Here is a 14,920-nt window from a genome sequence, read left to right on the forward strand (position 1 = left end):
CGGGGGAGGAGCAGAGAGAGAGGGAGACAGAATTTGAAGCAGACTCCAGGCTCTAAGCCATCAGCACAGAGCCTGATGTGGGGCTTGAACCCACGAACTGTGAGATCATGACCTGAGCCGAAGTCGGACGCTCCACCGACCGAGCCACCCAGGTGCCCCAAGAAAGATCAGATCATTTAAAACACATAATGGTAGGATACAGACTGTCTCCCGGGATAATAGAAACAAAAGCTGCAATCTTAGTGAAATCAGCGATAGTAGCATATCTGAGGAAAGAAAATGTTAATAAATAGGGCACAGTCCACAGTGAAGAAATGGTAGTCAGAGAGAAACAAAGTATCAAGATGCTTCCAGCACCTTCCAAGAAAGAAAACCAGGATCTGGGCGATGTAATCCCTAGACGAGTCTCATTACTTGCATGAACTATCTTTTGATAGAAATTCCCTTTACTTTGATTCCCTGCTCACCAAACAACCTTATGATGACTGCATTAACTTTCCAAATTACTCATATCAAAGTATTTGGACAGTTACCTCGGATAGGGTATTAGAATGTTCCTTTTGGTGGAATTGGATACCTCCCATTTAAATAAAGACATTGAGAATATTCAACCTCTTGTCAGTTGTTACTCTATGGCAGCCCCTCCGAGCCCAGTCATTCTGGGATAACGAAGAGATCAAGTTTCTACAATTGCCAAGATGGTCATTAGACCAGATTTAAAAATTAACAAGGTAATGTTGTAAGGCTCCTTAGCAGCACAATTATACCGTTTTATCCTTCACAGTCAGCATAGAAAGTTTCTAGAAATGCGAAGTATGTTAATATCTAGAAATGTAAAATATGTTAAAAAGAATAAAAATAATCTGATCCTCTGCTGATACCGGGCAAACAGATTTGGCGTAAAATGCCATCAAAATTCAATGCTGTGCATGAACTTAGGTACAGATTTTCTCGCACAAGAAAAGAAGTCGCTGAAGGAAGTCCATTAGTGAGGTAGAATCTTATGTGAACAGAGATAATCATGCCTGGGTTTGATCACAGCCTCTGTCAATGCCATCCGCAGTCACGACCTTCTGCTCCATTGTGGGGCGTGTTGTCATGTTCACATTGCCGCAGGGGAGTAGCTATGCACTGACTCTGGGTTTCCAGATGAATCTAGAGAGGAAACCCTAACTATACTGCTGTTACTCTTACTGGAAATTCTTGGAATCACCACATGTTCATCCTGTGAGTCAATACAGTTCTTGCACGGCCTGAATAATGCTCAACGGAGGGGGGAAAAATGGCACTAACAGAAAGGAAGGAAAAAGATTCATGTTGTAGAGTACCTGTTTCAGTTCTGTTATCTAGAGTCATAGAAGTTTTATGAATTTCTAATTAAGTGCTCTTATTGTTCACGAGGTAACTAAAGTCTGCAATGGTTAAATGATTTAACTAAGATCTACGACTAGTAAGCAGAAGAGCCAGAGTGAAAGCCCATATATTCTGATGCTCAGTGCAGTGTTTATTTTACAATAGCCAGGAACCAGAGATGGATGTTGTTCTAGCATCAGACTGAATGTTCTACCAACACATACTGTCCTGCCCCACGCAGAACTCCCTTTTCTACATGTGCCCTCTAATTTGGGACAAACTGACTTCTGGGAAGGCAGAGAGATCACCAGAGGATCAAGCAAAGGAGGGGTACATTTCAACTTCTCCTACCAAGTCCTTTTGTAGACCACTGATTTATGTCAATACTTATCTCTGATAGTATCGGCTAGCCCACGTAGGGGAAGGATATGGAATCACTAATTTTGATAATCCAGGCCCCAATTTCTCCTAGTGAAATAAAATAGGGATTGACCTTAATTGCCAGGTCAGCTGGAAAGTTCTCCAAGTAAATGTTTACTTCTACTTTGAGAAAACTTAGATGCCACATCATCACCCAGCTGAAGCTCTCCTGATGCAAGGTGCTATTTGATGCTATTTGAATCAACGAGGTAAGCTGATTCTCCCAGAGGCTCAGAAAAAAAGATTAGGGGACCCTCATCAGGAAACACTCACTAAGTGTTTATCCTAGGCAGAGTACAGCACAGTTCCTTATATTTATATATCACCTTTTAAAGTTCACAAAGAATCCCAACATTTGGAATTCTCACTCGGACTTTGAGCCCCATAATCTGCGAAGTGGGGGTGGGCATTACAAGGTTCTTTCAGGAATGAGGATACCTATTCTAGAGAAGAGGGATTATTTGTTCAAAGGCAGTCAGCTGACAAGTATTAGATCTTGGCCTCAAAGCCAAACCTCTGACTGTGATCTTTTGGAAGCTTAACTGCTTGGTCCAGTCTCAGAATATTGTTCCTGTTGATGAAAACGTCCATTAACCAAGCTTTGATTTGAACATAACACAGGGTCTTTACAACCATTACTTAAGTATCATAAAGCAGCTCATGAGCTCAGCCATCCATCCTTAAACCTCCTACCCCCACCCCCTTTTCTCCACTCCTCAGTCGCCCCTGCCACTCCTTCTCCAACCCCCAGCCTCAGTCATGCCCTTCTCTCTCCTGTCCTTCCACTCTTACCTTCTCCTTCCCTATTCTGCATTACAACATCCCAAATAGCCGATGTGGCAAAACCAAAACCATCCCCAGGAAAAGGTGTCTGGGGAAGGAAGAAATGAACAACTCCCAGGATCCTTGGAAACATCCCGCAGGAGGGTAAAAGCTGACAAAACCACATAGTCATTCATTCTTTCAACAAACATTTGTCGATACCTGCCAGGCTCCAAGTACTGAGGATACAGCAGTGAACAACACATGTGAAAAGCCCTCTCTTCATGGAGTTAAAGGTGCAGTGGAGGAGGATAGGCAATAAAATAGAAAACACATAGTTTGTTAGATACTGATGAGAGCCATGGAGTAAAATAAGCCAGGAAGGTCATGAGGGTGCGCTGAGCAGAAGAAACTTCAAAGAATACACCAATAAATTTTGTCCTGTCATGTAAATCTACTGCTGCCAAGGGTGTCTTTAAAGCTCCCCATCTTTCTTAGACTTACGCCATGAAACTGTTCAAAACACACCCAATCAGTCCTCTACTTAACTGTAATAGTTAAAGCTGGCTCTTATCACCCTGCATATTCCACGAGTCTCTTCCAGCAGACTTCTCCCCCAAAAGATGTGGTTTCAGATCTGATCATCATCCTGGTCACATTAATCTGTATATGTTCACCTACACTTGCCTTCCACGTAGTATCTAGAATAAATGTAATATTGTCACTGTGACATGGGCGGGGACGGACAGACGAAAGCTAGCAAGACTTCTTTTCTAAACTCTATATGCTCCAAGCTTACATTTGATATCTTGGTGGCTATTTCATACCCGTAACTCTTAGCGGTCATGCTTCTAAAATTCCCCATCCCGTGCCATAGGTGTTTCTGCAAAGTGATGGCGTCTCCATCCTGCATCTGTGCACTTGGCATTTGAGACCTAGTTGTAGGTCCATAAATGTAACCCTGTTCAGTTTCAACCTGTTAGATTCAGCTTTTCTTATCAGACTGTAATGAACTTTTTGGAAAATTCAACATATTCACTATGACTGTGCTGAATATTCATATAAATATGAATATGACTGCTGAGAGGTCCGCATTCTGTCACCTGAAAATTGGATGAACCATCTTTACTCAAATCGTGGAGTAAAATATTGAAGAGGACAGTGCCAAATACTCTTTCCAGAGCCCTTCATCACTGTCCTTCAAACAATGTGTATTATTCTTTATTTTGGCCACAAACGCATCAGAAAGCCACTTGATCAATGCATGCTAGACATATAAGCAGTGTCAGCCACTGTTGGTGTTGGACTGATCAGTTTTTCAAAAAAGAAAATAAAGTTAGTCTGACGTGACTTGTTTCTCATGAAGTGCCCTGTTCATTTTCTTCTTGAGGTATTCACAGGCGGTTTCCTAAATAGCTTGTTTTGTGATTTTGCCCAGAACCCACATCAAGCACATCTTACTATACAAATGGGAATATATCCTAAGAGATCATTGACTCTAACGTTGAGTGAGTCTGTGGTCTAGAATGTTCTAAATAGTCAGTGGGTTGAGGTCATTTAGGCAACCAGAAGAGTTAAGTTCATAAATCAAAATGAAATTTTAATTGCCAAATAAATGTTGTTGAACTTACCTGAATGTTTTTACTATTGGTCAGATTATTCATTTTAATAACCTTTTCAAAATATCAAGCCTTTCTAATGTGGGGAGGGGGAGGGAAGAGATTTAAGATGACCTTTCAAAGAAATAAAATAGACTTTAACAGTGACTATATTACTCTATCACCACTACCATGGAAACCAGCAGCAGCCTTCCTCCTCATTGTGACACAAACCTTACATAAATTAGGAATTTCTTCTTAAACATGGTTCTAGTTCAAAACAATCATTGGCAACAAAATATAATTCAAGGAGTCTGCCTGGCTCATGAATACAAAATGTTGCATTAAAAAATAGCCTATAAACATGCATGTCATTAAAGCATTTATTTGCTTTAGTTTCAGGTACATAAATTCCTGGCGTTTCTGCTTGAAAAGTCCTGACAGCTGAAACAGCAGGAATTCATGAACCAGTAAGTTATTCTTAGAAAAGCCATTCAGTGGAAAGTATATTAAATGGGCTCACATCTCGGCTCTGAATAAAAAGAGGACACCACTTGCCAAACTGTTACGGTTCCCAATTTCCCCTCGTAGTCACCAAGCTACTATTCTACAAAGAAGCAAGGGGACGCTACAGGATCAAGTTAAAATTCAGTAGCCTAAGTCTGAGACAGGGGACTTGGAGCTCCAGTTCTCTGGGAGGTGCCAGCAAGCTGAAGCCCAGCAGGTGACTAGAGGCTCTTCCTTATTTAAAGTGTTGGGGTCTTGGGGCACCCGCGTGGCTCCGGCGGTTGAGCGTCCGACTTCGGCTCAGGTCGTGATCTCGCGGTCGGTGAGTTTGAGCCCCGCGGTGGGCTCTGGGCTGATGGCTCAGAGCCTGGAGCCTGTTTCAGATTCTGTATCTCCCTCTCTCTGCCCCTCCCCCGTTCACGCTCTGTCTCTCTCTGTCTCAAAAATAAATACACGTTAAAAAAAATAAGTAAATAAAGTGTTGGGGTCTCAATTCATGTCAGGGAAGGCAGATAGGCTGCACACGTCCAGTGAGTCATGCAAGTGGAAAGCAGGGAGCCAAATGCACAATTTATGACCGCGCCCATCTCTTCAAGATTGACAACATGTAGGTAAAATGTGCATGGCAATTTTGAATTCATTATATTTTTTAAAATTTATGTATTTATTTTGGGAGAGAAAGAGAGAGAGAGAAAGCACGTGCACGTGCGCAGGCGCACACGAGTGGGGGAGGGGCAGAAAGCGAGGGAGAGAGAATCCCAAGCGGCCCCGCCCTGTCAGCCCAGAGCCCCACACAAGGCTCCATCTCCCGGATGGTGAGATCATGACCTGAAGTCATGAGCTGAAGTCAAGAGTCACTCAACCTACTGAGCCACCCAGGTGCCCCTTGCATTCATTATCTGGAATAAAATATAACTAACACTAGTTAGGTAGTAAATTTTATGTTTAAGAGGAACTTCAACGTACGTATATTATAGCATTGTATTATTTTTCTATTTCACTTACTATTGTAACATAATTCATTACGTTCATTTTCATTACATCACTCCAAGGGCTTTGAAATGCCAAAACAGATATTGATCCGTACGGATTCATTCTATTCATAGCGGAACTTTAAAACCAAATGACAATGTATGCTGTAATGGGAAGCGTCTCCTCATAGACGTGGGGCGGGGCGGGGGGAGAGAAGGGGTGGAATGACACGAGGTCTCAATGGGTTTCAAGTTTACTTGGTGAGATTGAAATTGAAGCTCTTTGGGGCGCCTGGGTGGCGCAGTCGGTTAAGCGTCCGACTTCAGCCAGGTCACGATCTCACGGTCCGTGAGTTCGAGCCCCGCGTCAGGCTCTGGGCTGATGGCTCGGAGCCTGGAGCCTGTTTCCGATTCTGTGTCTCCCTCTCTCTCTGCCCCTCCCCCGTTCATGCTCTGTCTCTCTCTGTCTCAAAAAAATAAAAATAAAAAAAATTAAAAAAAAAAAAAAAAGAAATTGAAGCTCTTTGTATCTTATGGATGTAATGCGTGTGCTGTAGTACCAACCTCTGCCACTTGGTGGAACACAGAGAAAATGACAATATCCATTCAACACTTGGGTTTGAACTTGGGATGGATGGGTTTGCTGATAACTGGGAGCTGATAATCGGCTTTACCTCGCTACCTTGAGGGCTGAGGGCTTCAATATCCTGGCACTCCTATCATGGCTTCATAATTCAAAGGCTGGGAAGCTTTGCTAGAGAATAGTTACAGTATAACAAAATTCAAAGTACAGCCAGCTGCCAAAGGAGCACGTGTTCTACTAATGGTTTTGCAGTGAAGTCTCCTAACAATTAAGGAAGTGTTGTGTGCGATTTTAGGAACTGAACCAGATCAAAATAAGAGCTAGGGAAGCCATTCAAAACACTCTGTAGTCATTAGTCACTATTATTAGTGTGGATATTTCCTGCTCCTAAATACCTTGAGAAAATACGAATTCAAGGCTAAACTCCCACTGTATCATAAGCACAGGGAATGGAAATTATTTTACTTAGATACTCCCAACAGTGCTATTATTGAGTCAATACTATATTGGTAAATTGCTTCAGGGGGTAAGTAAATCGTGACCCTGTGAGCTGAAGTTGAGATACTAGCCTCAGTTCCACTGTGGATGCCAGCTGTGACCTTGAGTACCTCACTAACTCCCTTTGTGCTTCCCGCTCAGCATCTTGCAATAGAAACAAATGAGACTTGCCCTCTCCTTTTTTCATGGGAATAGAATGAAGAGAAATGGGGAATTAAAGGTGGAACTCTGCTGAAAGAATAAAAAGCTCAGCAGTGAGACACGGGCCCGGGCCCATCTCACATGGTGAGCATCATCTGCAAGTCAGAATAAGAAAACTGCAACACAAGCCCACGTCCCTCCTCAAACTCGTCACCCGGGAGCTCAGCGGGGCAGACCAGAGACGCCCAAATCTCACTGCATGGTTGCCAGTGGGAGACAAGCGTTGGTTAGTTTCACAGCCATCTCATGGGCGACACCACCACCACCCAACATAAGAATAGGACTTGGGACTTCGTAAACCAGTTTCGCAAATTGTCTTTAGATGAATCAAGTGGAGACCATGTGCCACAACTCGATAAAGTACCTACACCCTAATCACATGGCTCTTCTGTCTCATTCCCACCAGATTTCTTCAGCATAATTGTATTACGCACATATCACGGAGAGCATTTTTTGGATTACATAATCTGCAAATATTGTGAGTAACTTCTTTACAACTATGAGTACAATTTTAAGTAAAGATTAAAAGAGTAGAAATGGCACTTTTTAAAGGCTTGACTTGGCTATAGCAAAATGGGAGAAATAGGTTACCAGAAAGTGCTTAGATGACTTATTAACCTATCGGAATTATTAAAAGATTCCTAGTTTTACCAGAAGACAGAAACAAAGGCTCTCCTTAACCTTGTCTTCTGAAGTTTGGGTCATTTCCACAATAGTTTAGCATTTTTTTTCTAACCCTTGCTAACTTACCTCTCTCTTTTCTTAAAATACTAATCTACTAAGGATGTGACCAAAAGTGACAGAAGCAAAAATCACCTACTCTTATACTCTTAACAGAATATAATATCCCAACACGTTATTTGTGGCCAGTTTGCTGGTCCTGTCCCCAGTGTCATACACACCAGGCTCGTGGTTATCTGTATCTTCTTATCCAGCTGAGTGCTTTCAGAAACAGATGTCCCTACTCCATAATCATCATCAGCGGCTCATATTCTGATTATATGTGACTAAAATGAAGTATTGAGTTTGCCTAATTGACTCGCTCATGCTATTTATAGGTATCTCAGCCACAACTGTATTACAACTCTCAGACCCGGAGTATTCAAAGACTTACATCAGCTAACTTGGCTGTAAGTATCCTAGCTTTTCCTTCAGAAGATCGGATAGATCAGATAGACTATATATGCTTATAGTCTCCATCTATTTATGTATCTTGTTTATTACACTCATTTTTCTGATTGTCACATCATCTGGAGCACATTACCCAAGCAATTCAGATAATGGCACGCCAAATGGTAGTTGTGTGCAAAGGAACCTGTGCCGTGCTTTTTCCAGGTGGCTTTCTGAGCCATGTGTCCATCCAGTGTTGATCTATTCCAGCATTTCTCAACCTCAGCTCTATTGGCATTTCATCTAGAGAATTCTTTGATGAAGGGGGTGTTCTCTCGTATTTGGGGATGTTTAGCATTATCTGCGGTCTCTATCTCACTAGATGCCAGTGGTACTGGTTCCCAGAGGTGTGACAACCAAAGATGTCTCCAGACATTCATTTCAACGGACCTCTGTTGAAACCCACTGACCTAGAAAGTAAGCAAGTTAGGGACCTTTTAGAGTTCCAGAGCATTCATAGAAAAGTCTGAAGATATGGTAGCTGGTGGTGTTTCATCACTTTCCTGGCTGAGCCACCAGCTCCCTTCTGAGGAGTCTCACATCAGATATTTGTATTTTCACCAGGAAAATGAACATTGGCCCATTAGAAGGCTCGATGTTTCAGTCTGACATTTCTGTAGGTCAGATTGGTCTGGTGGAAAAAGCCAGAACTTCAACTTTATCCAGATCCTGTGTATGCTGTGGGCCTCTGTTAATGTTCCAGGCAACTTTCTTAATCTTCCCGGGCTGCTTTATTTCTCATCTGTAAACTAGAAGCACAGCTCCTTTTTAAGAGTGATGGCGTGAGGATTAAATCACAAGGCAGATATAAACTGCCACATGCAGAGCACTTGGCATATCGCAGGTGTCTAATGTCACTTCCTTCTCCAAATCCTACTCTCAGGAACCGCTGAGAGTAAGAGGAAATGGTACCTGGCTTCAAAGGCAACAGGAGAAAAGAAGGCATATTTCCCCCTCAGTCTATTTCTTTCTAGGAAAATACCGTATATGGTTAGAAATGGTTATTTGAATATATGAGTATTTTCACGCTCTCATCCTCAAAGCTCCTAATGAGCTGGTTGGTACAGACCTTATAAATGCATCATTTAAACACCACGAGACCAAAGAACCATTTGTGATTTCCTATGAATTTTTTTTCATCCACTCTTCATTCAGTCAATCAGTAGGTCAAAGCATTTGTGGAGCCTGTATTCAGCCAATTAATAATTCAGCTTATGCTGGATTCGAGTATCCAGAGGTGAAGGGTCTGTCTCTGGTCTTTAAGTCCAATGGGAGGCGGATGCAGTCAGAGAAAACAATCAGGACGAACCCCTCATAAGGGCTGGGACAGGGGGTGGTGGAAATTTGGAGGAAAGAGCTAGGAAGGACTCTTAGGGAAGAGGACGGGGAGCCAAGTGTGGACGGGCAGGAAAGAGGAGAGCAAGTGTTGGGAGGCAGGATTGTCACGGGCTTTATACTGTTTCCTGGTTTCATTTCACAGATGTCTCTAATGGTGGAAATATTTTTGATATTTTTTTTTTCAGAATTCTAGATGACAATCCAATAACCAGAATTTCCCAGCGGTTGTTTACTGGACTAAAGTCCTTGTTTTTCCTGTAAGTGTTCATCTACCCTTCAATACATCTGTCTATAAATTGCAGTGACATCTAACACTAGCTTGCAAAATGAGCTTTAAAAACCTCAAGCCCGTTAACATTTTTATTAGTCAAGACCTTTCCTGTACCTCCAGCCACAGTTACTGTTGTGACTTCCTAGCCTTGGCTCGTGGTATATTTGAAACCTACTGGTTGATTAATTTTTGATCTCCTTTACTTTCCTTTAATCTTAAGGCATGTTTTACTTGCAGTGGTGGACCAAAGCTATATTCATTTTTATCTCCTAACTACATTTAAATCTACCAGAATCTCCTGGGAGTTCAGCTCCGACTACATTTTTAACAGAGGGAAATGTGCCTTTGCCCAGCAAGAGTCTCTAAACATTCCAAAACCTTTGTCCCACTGACAGAGCTGTTCTCATAATTACATTCTCACTGTTTATTAATACACTGAAATGATTTATCAGCAGGGGATTATTATGTTCCTTTATAGTTCATCGCATGGCATCATTATTTTTCCATTTGTCAAAAGGGACCACAATATCGTAAATTAATCGTGCAACTTAACATGCTGATGGGTTGTTTTCTTTCCCCCAGTGCCCCCTGCGATCGCTTCTTAGATTTAATGCAGTTTCCAGTGTGGCCCCTTAACACTGTAAATGATTTGTGTTTCCCTTAAGAAAAAACTTTGGATGTAGGATGTGGAAATGATTACAAGTTTGAAGTTTACAAGGAAAATTACCATGAACTTCAGAATTATTACTCAATACATACTTTTGTTTGATCTCGTAAAATTAAAGCGCATAATATTTATTCCCAGGTTATATATCATACTTTTGCGCTCAGCCTCTTTGACATGTGCTTTCTTATCTGTGCTATACATATATCTAGAGACCGTTTTGAAGAAGTAGTTATGTTTTTATTTTTTATCCTGCTATACTGATTTTAGCATGCAAGTTTCCAAATTGTGGAAACAGTGAAAGTGTTGTTCTTAAAGGGGCATACCCTTTTGTTTCTAACTGACATCTTCTTTGTGCAAAGGTCTATGGTTAATAACTACTTAGAGGCCCTTCCCAAACAGATGTGTGCCCAAATGCCTCAACTCAACTGGATGTGAGTATGCATTTAGGAGCTAATTTGTTCTTAAGGAAACCAGCCCTGAAGTTAATTCATGATTACATAAAAAGCCCATAAAAAAGCCCATCTTTCCAAAACTGAAATCTGATTATGTTATTTCCTGGTTTAAAAATCTTTTGAGGGGTGCCTGGGTGGCTCAGGTGATTAAGCGTCCGGCGTTGGCTCAGGTCATGATCTCATGGTTTGTGGGTTCGAGCCTCATGTCGGGCTCTGGGCTGACGGCTCAGAGCCTGGAGCCTGCTTCGGATTCTGTGTCTCCCTCTCTCTCTGCCCTTCCCCCGTTCATGTTTGTTCTCTCTCTCTCTCGCTCTCAAGAATAAATAAACGTTAAAAAAATAAATTAAATTAATTTAAAAAGAAAAATCTTTTGAGAATTCCCATGGGTGTGCAAGTTAACTTCAGACTTGCCCCTTGAGCACCCGAGACCCCCCATTGGTATCCCTTCCTCCATCTAGACTACTACCCGGCTCCTCCTATGTGCCTTCCTTCCAGATGCACCAAACTGCTATAATCAGTTCCCTGAGCACATATTGTTCCTTCAATTAGAAAAGTCTTTCTCCTTTATTCTTTCGGTTGACTCCAAAATTTCGGTTAACTCCAAAAGTCATCTTAAACATCCACTCTAGGAAGCTCTCACACCAGCCACTTACAGTGACTGCCTCTGTGACTCCTTTGTACCATGGACAGGCTTCCACCACGGCACCCATTCCCTACACACCTATCTCGGTTCTACTGTCACCATCTTGCCTGTCCCCCCCCCCCCCATTGTGTAAATTCTGTGAGGGCAGAGACCCACCTTGTGATTTGTACCCCAGCATTTGTACACCAACCAGCACATAATAACTGCTCAACAAACCTTTGTTAAGCCAAAGTGCTAAACCGTGTCCACTCCTTGTTAGCTTTCAACCAATACTTGTTTAAAACGTCTACTTAAGTTAATTCATGGCTTCTCCACCACTACTCGCCCCTCCCTGTCACCTTCATCTTCAAGGTCTCCTGAGACAGGCAGTTTTGGCACCCACAGTGATTTCTTGCCCTGTAAAATGCTGGTTGTACTGTCCTGCAGAACTCTTCTCACTGTCAAACCAGGAGACTCGATACTCCTAGGATGATAAAATTATAGCACCTCAGCCTCTGGTCCTTTCTGAGCTAGCCTCACAATTACTTTCTACAACTCTTAGGGGTCCTTATGTTTATACGGACTTTTATTTATTTACATACCTGTTATCGAAGACTTCTAAGGCCATAGAGGTCTCATGTAAGTGTGCCACTCCTGAAGTGGAAATAATGATCTGAAAAACATGAGAATCATACTTGTTAAGAATAGGTGGGGGATGGGGCGCCTGGGTGGCGCAGTCGGTTAAGCGTCCGACTTCAGCCAGGTCACGATCTCGCGGTCCGTGAGTTTGAGCCCCGCGTCAGGCTCTGGAGCTCTGGAGCCTGTTTCCGATTCTGTGTCTCCCTCTCTCTCTGCCCCTCCCCCGTTCATGCTCTGTCTCTCTCTGTCCCAAAAATAAAAAAATAAATAAATAAATAAATAAAAAGAATAGGTGGGGGAAAAAAAAAACTTAGAAAAGACAAGAGCATAGCTGCACCATGGAAGCAAACAGGAAAGAGTAAAGGTAGCAGGAAAAGATCAGGGCCCGAGCCTGCCTCTCCTCCAATGGGCATCAGCAACCAGGAGGAGAGCAGGAACCAGCATCAGAGCCCCAGGTTCTGGTACAGTCGTGATTTGAGGCTCCCTCAAACACGAGGGGAAAAATAGACACCCAGTGAAAATATCATTAGTAAGATTGTCCCATCACACATGAGAAAGGGCCTTGAAACCAAGAGGACAGCACTGAGAGGTCAGACCCCAAAAAACCCTTACAGGAAGGAAAACCCACACCCTGGCCAGGCTCCCGCTCCCTCACTTGCCATCAGCAGGGCGATCGCTCGCAAGTCCTTGCTGCTATACTTGTGAAGTGTGAAAAACCCTTGTTCCCATTCCACCGAGCAATATTTGGGCTTTTAAGAGAGTACAGTGTTTACTATTTTAGCCACAGTATTTTCAGAGGGAAAAAAAATACCAAGTTCCTACCAGGCCATCTGGATGGGTATAAAACAGGATTTAAAAGGAAATGACACACGACTGGCGATTTTAGTGTTAACGTGAGAAATGTTCACAGGCAGCAAAACAGCTATTGTCCTATATGGGGAAGATTGTAAGAAGCGGACTATAAAAAGAGGTTAGGAGACTTGGCAGGAAAGTCTCCTCTCCCTCATTCCTCCGCACCGCTGGAAGCCGTAATGTCAGAGCGCTCCTGGGAGGGTCCCTGATCACGTAGGATGCCGCTGTCACAAAGGATCCCCGGCAGAATGTCACAGCTCCCACGCTCCTCAAACAACACGAGGCCTTGTTAGGACCTCAGTCCTTTTTTTTTTTTTTTTCCTTTTTTTGCCACGACGTGGATGGAGCTAGAGGGTATGATGCTGAGTGAAATAAGTCAGTTAGAGAAAGACACATACCATATGATCTCACTCGTATGTGGGATTTAAGACACAAAACAAATGAGCAAAGAAAAAAAAAAACAAGAGAGAGGGACAAGAAACAGACTCTTACCTACAGGGACCAAACTGATGGTTACCAGAAAGGCGGGTGGGGGGAGGGGTTAAATAGGCCAAGAGGACCAAGGGGGGGGGGGGGGCTTTGTGATGAGCACCAGGTGTTGTATGGGAGCCCTGAAGCACCTGAAATGTTGCACACCTGAAACTAATATAACACTGTATGTTAACCATACTCAGATGAAAAGTCCTCAACCCTAGAGTAGCAACGGGACGGAGTCCAAGAGTCTGCATTTCTCAGCACTTCCCAGGTGACGCTGAGGGCTGTCCCAGCCACCTTGGAGCAGCACTAACACTCAGCATCGGGGTCTCAGAGGCAGAGCAGAAAGAGCGGTTGCTGTCATCAGGCAGAGGGATACCTATGCCTGACTCTGGGATTTAGTATCTGGAAGATGATCGTGCCTGAGTTTCTCCTTAATCCAAAATAGAGACAAAAGTATCTACCTGCGGCCAGGGGAAAGTGAGAGTGGAAGGATCTATGACGCATGGTTTAGTGTCCAGACTTTAGATAGAGAGACATCTGAGTGAGAAGGTCAATTCTACTGCTTACCAGCTGCGTGGCCAGAAATTAAGTGAATTCCCAACAGCCTCAGTTTCCTTATATGTTGGGGGGAGGGATAATACCAATTTAGCAAGAGCACGACTATGCACTCAGAACAATATCTGACACCATAAAAGTCTAGTAAATGTAGTTGCCGCTATTATGGTGGCAATATTATAATTAATAGCATGGTATCTGGCACAGAGAGAAACACTCACTAAATGTTGAGCTGCCCTTTCCCTCAATTTTATTAAGCTCTAACATTAATTGGAAGGGGAAAAGAAGCATAATATTATATTAACCTTGTAATAATTGGGAAGAAAGCATAAACACTGAAATGAAGTAAAGAATAAAGTTCAGGGACGCCTGAGTGGCTCAGTCGGTTAAGTGTCTGACGTCAGCTCAGGTCACGATCTCATAGTTCATGGGTTCGGGCCCCACGTCGGGCTCCGTGCTGATAGCTCAGAGCCTGGAGCCTGCTTCGGATGCTGTGTCTTCCTCTCTCTCTCTGCCCCTCCTCCACTCACGCTCTGTCGCTCTCCGTCTCTCAAAAATGAATAACCGTTAAAAAAATTTTCTGTAAATGAAGTTCAGAACTGTTATGGCCACGAGAAGCGCCTCTAGACATGTGATTCGTGCAAAAACATTAAAAATATCTTTCCCCCGTGCATTTTAGGGATTTGGAAGGCAATGGAATAAAATGTCTTACGAATTCCACCTTTCTGTCATGCAATTCACTCACAGTGCTGTAAGTATACAATGGAAATTAGCGAACAAGGGGAAACCCGATAGATCTGGAAGTCAAAAGAAAACACTGATAAGGAATTTTAAAATAGTCTTTTATTTACAGCCTCGGTCTGGAACTACAGTCCTAGAAAACGCACCCATGGGTTGATGGATTTTGACGGTGGGCCTAGCCTTCAGTTGAGCTGCCCAGAAGCTAGGTCTCCAGCTGTTCCCCTTCTTGCTGAGGGCAATTGT

General features: G+C 42.9%; 1 protein-coding gene across 1 annotated transcript in view; it reads left to right on the forward strand.

Annotated features, from left to right (window-relative positions):
• RXFP2 (relaxin family peptide receptor 2) overlaps positions 1 to 14,920 on the forward strand; it is a 61,142-nt gene that overhangs the window by 26,411 nt on the left and 19,811 nt on the right. Inside the window, exons 7-11 of the mRNA XM_049647539.1 lie at positions 7,300 to 7,371; positions 7,952 to 8,023; positions 9,587 to 9,658; positions 10,699 to 10,770; positions 14,616 to 14,687. Coding sequence (XP_049503496.1) covers positions 7,300 to 7,371; positions 7,952 to 8,023; positions 9,587 to 9,658; positions 10,699 to 10,770; positions 14,616 to 14,687 — 360 coding nt within the window. The remainder of the gene's footprint in view (positions 1 to 7,299; positions 7,372 to 7,951; positions 8,024 to 9,586; positions 9,659 to 10,698; positions 10,771 to 14,615; positions 14,688 to 14,920) is intronic.

This window comes from Panthera uncia (genome assembly GCF_023721935.1).
Source record: "Panthera uncia isolate 11264 chromosome A1 unlocalized genomic scaffold, Puncia_PCG_1.0 HiC_scaffold_16, whole genome shotgun sequence".
Taxonomy (NCBI): domain Eukaryota; kingdom Metazoa; phylum Chordata; class Mammalia; order Carnivora; family Felidae; genus Panthera; species Panthera uncia.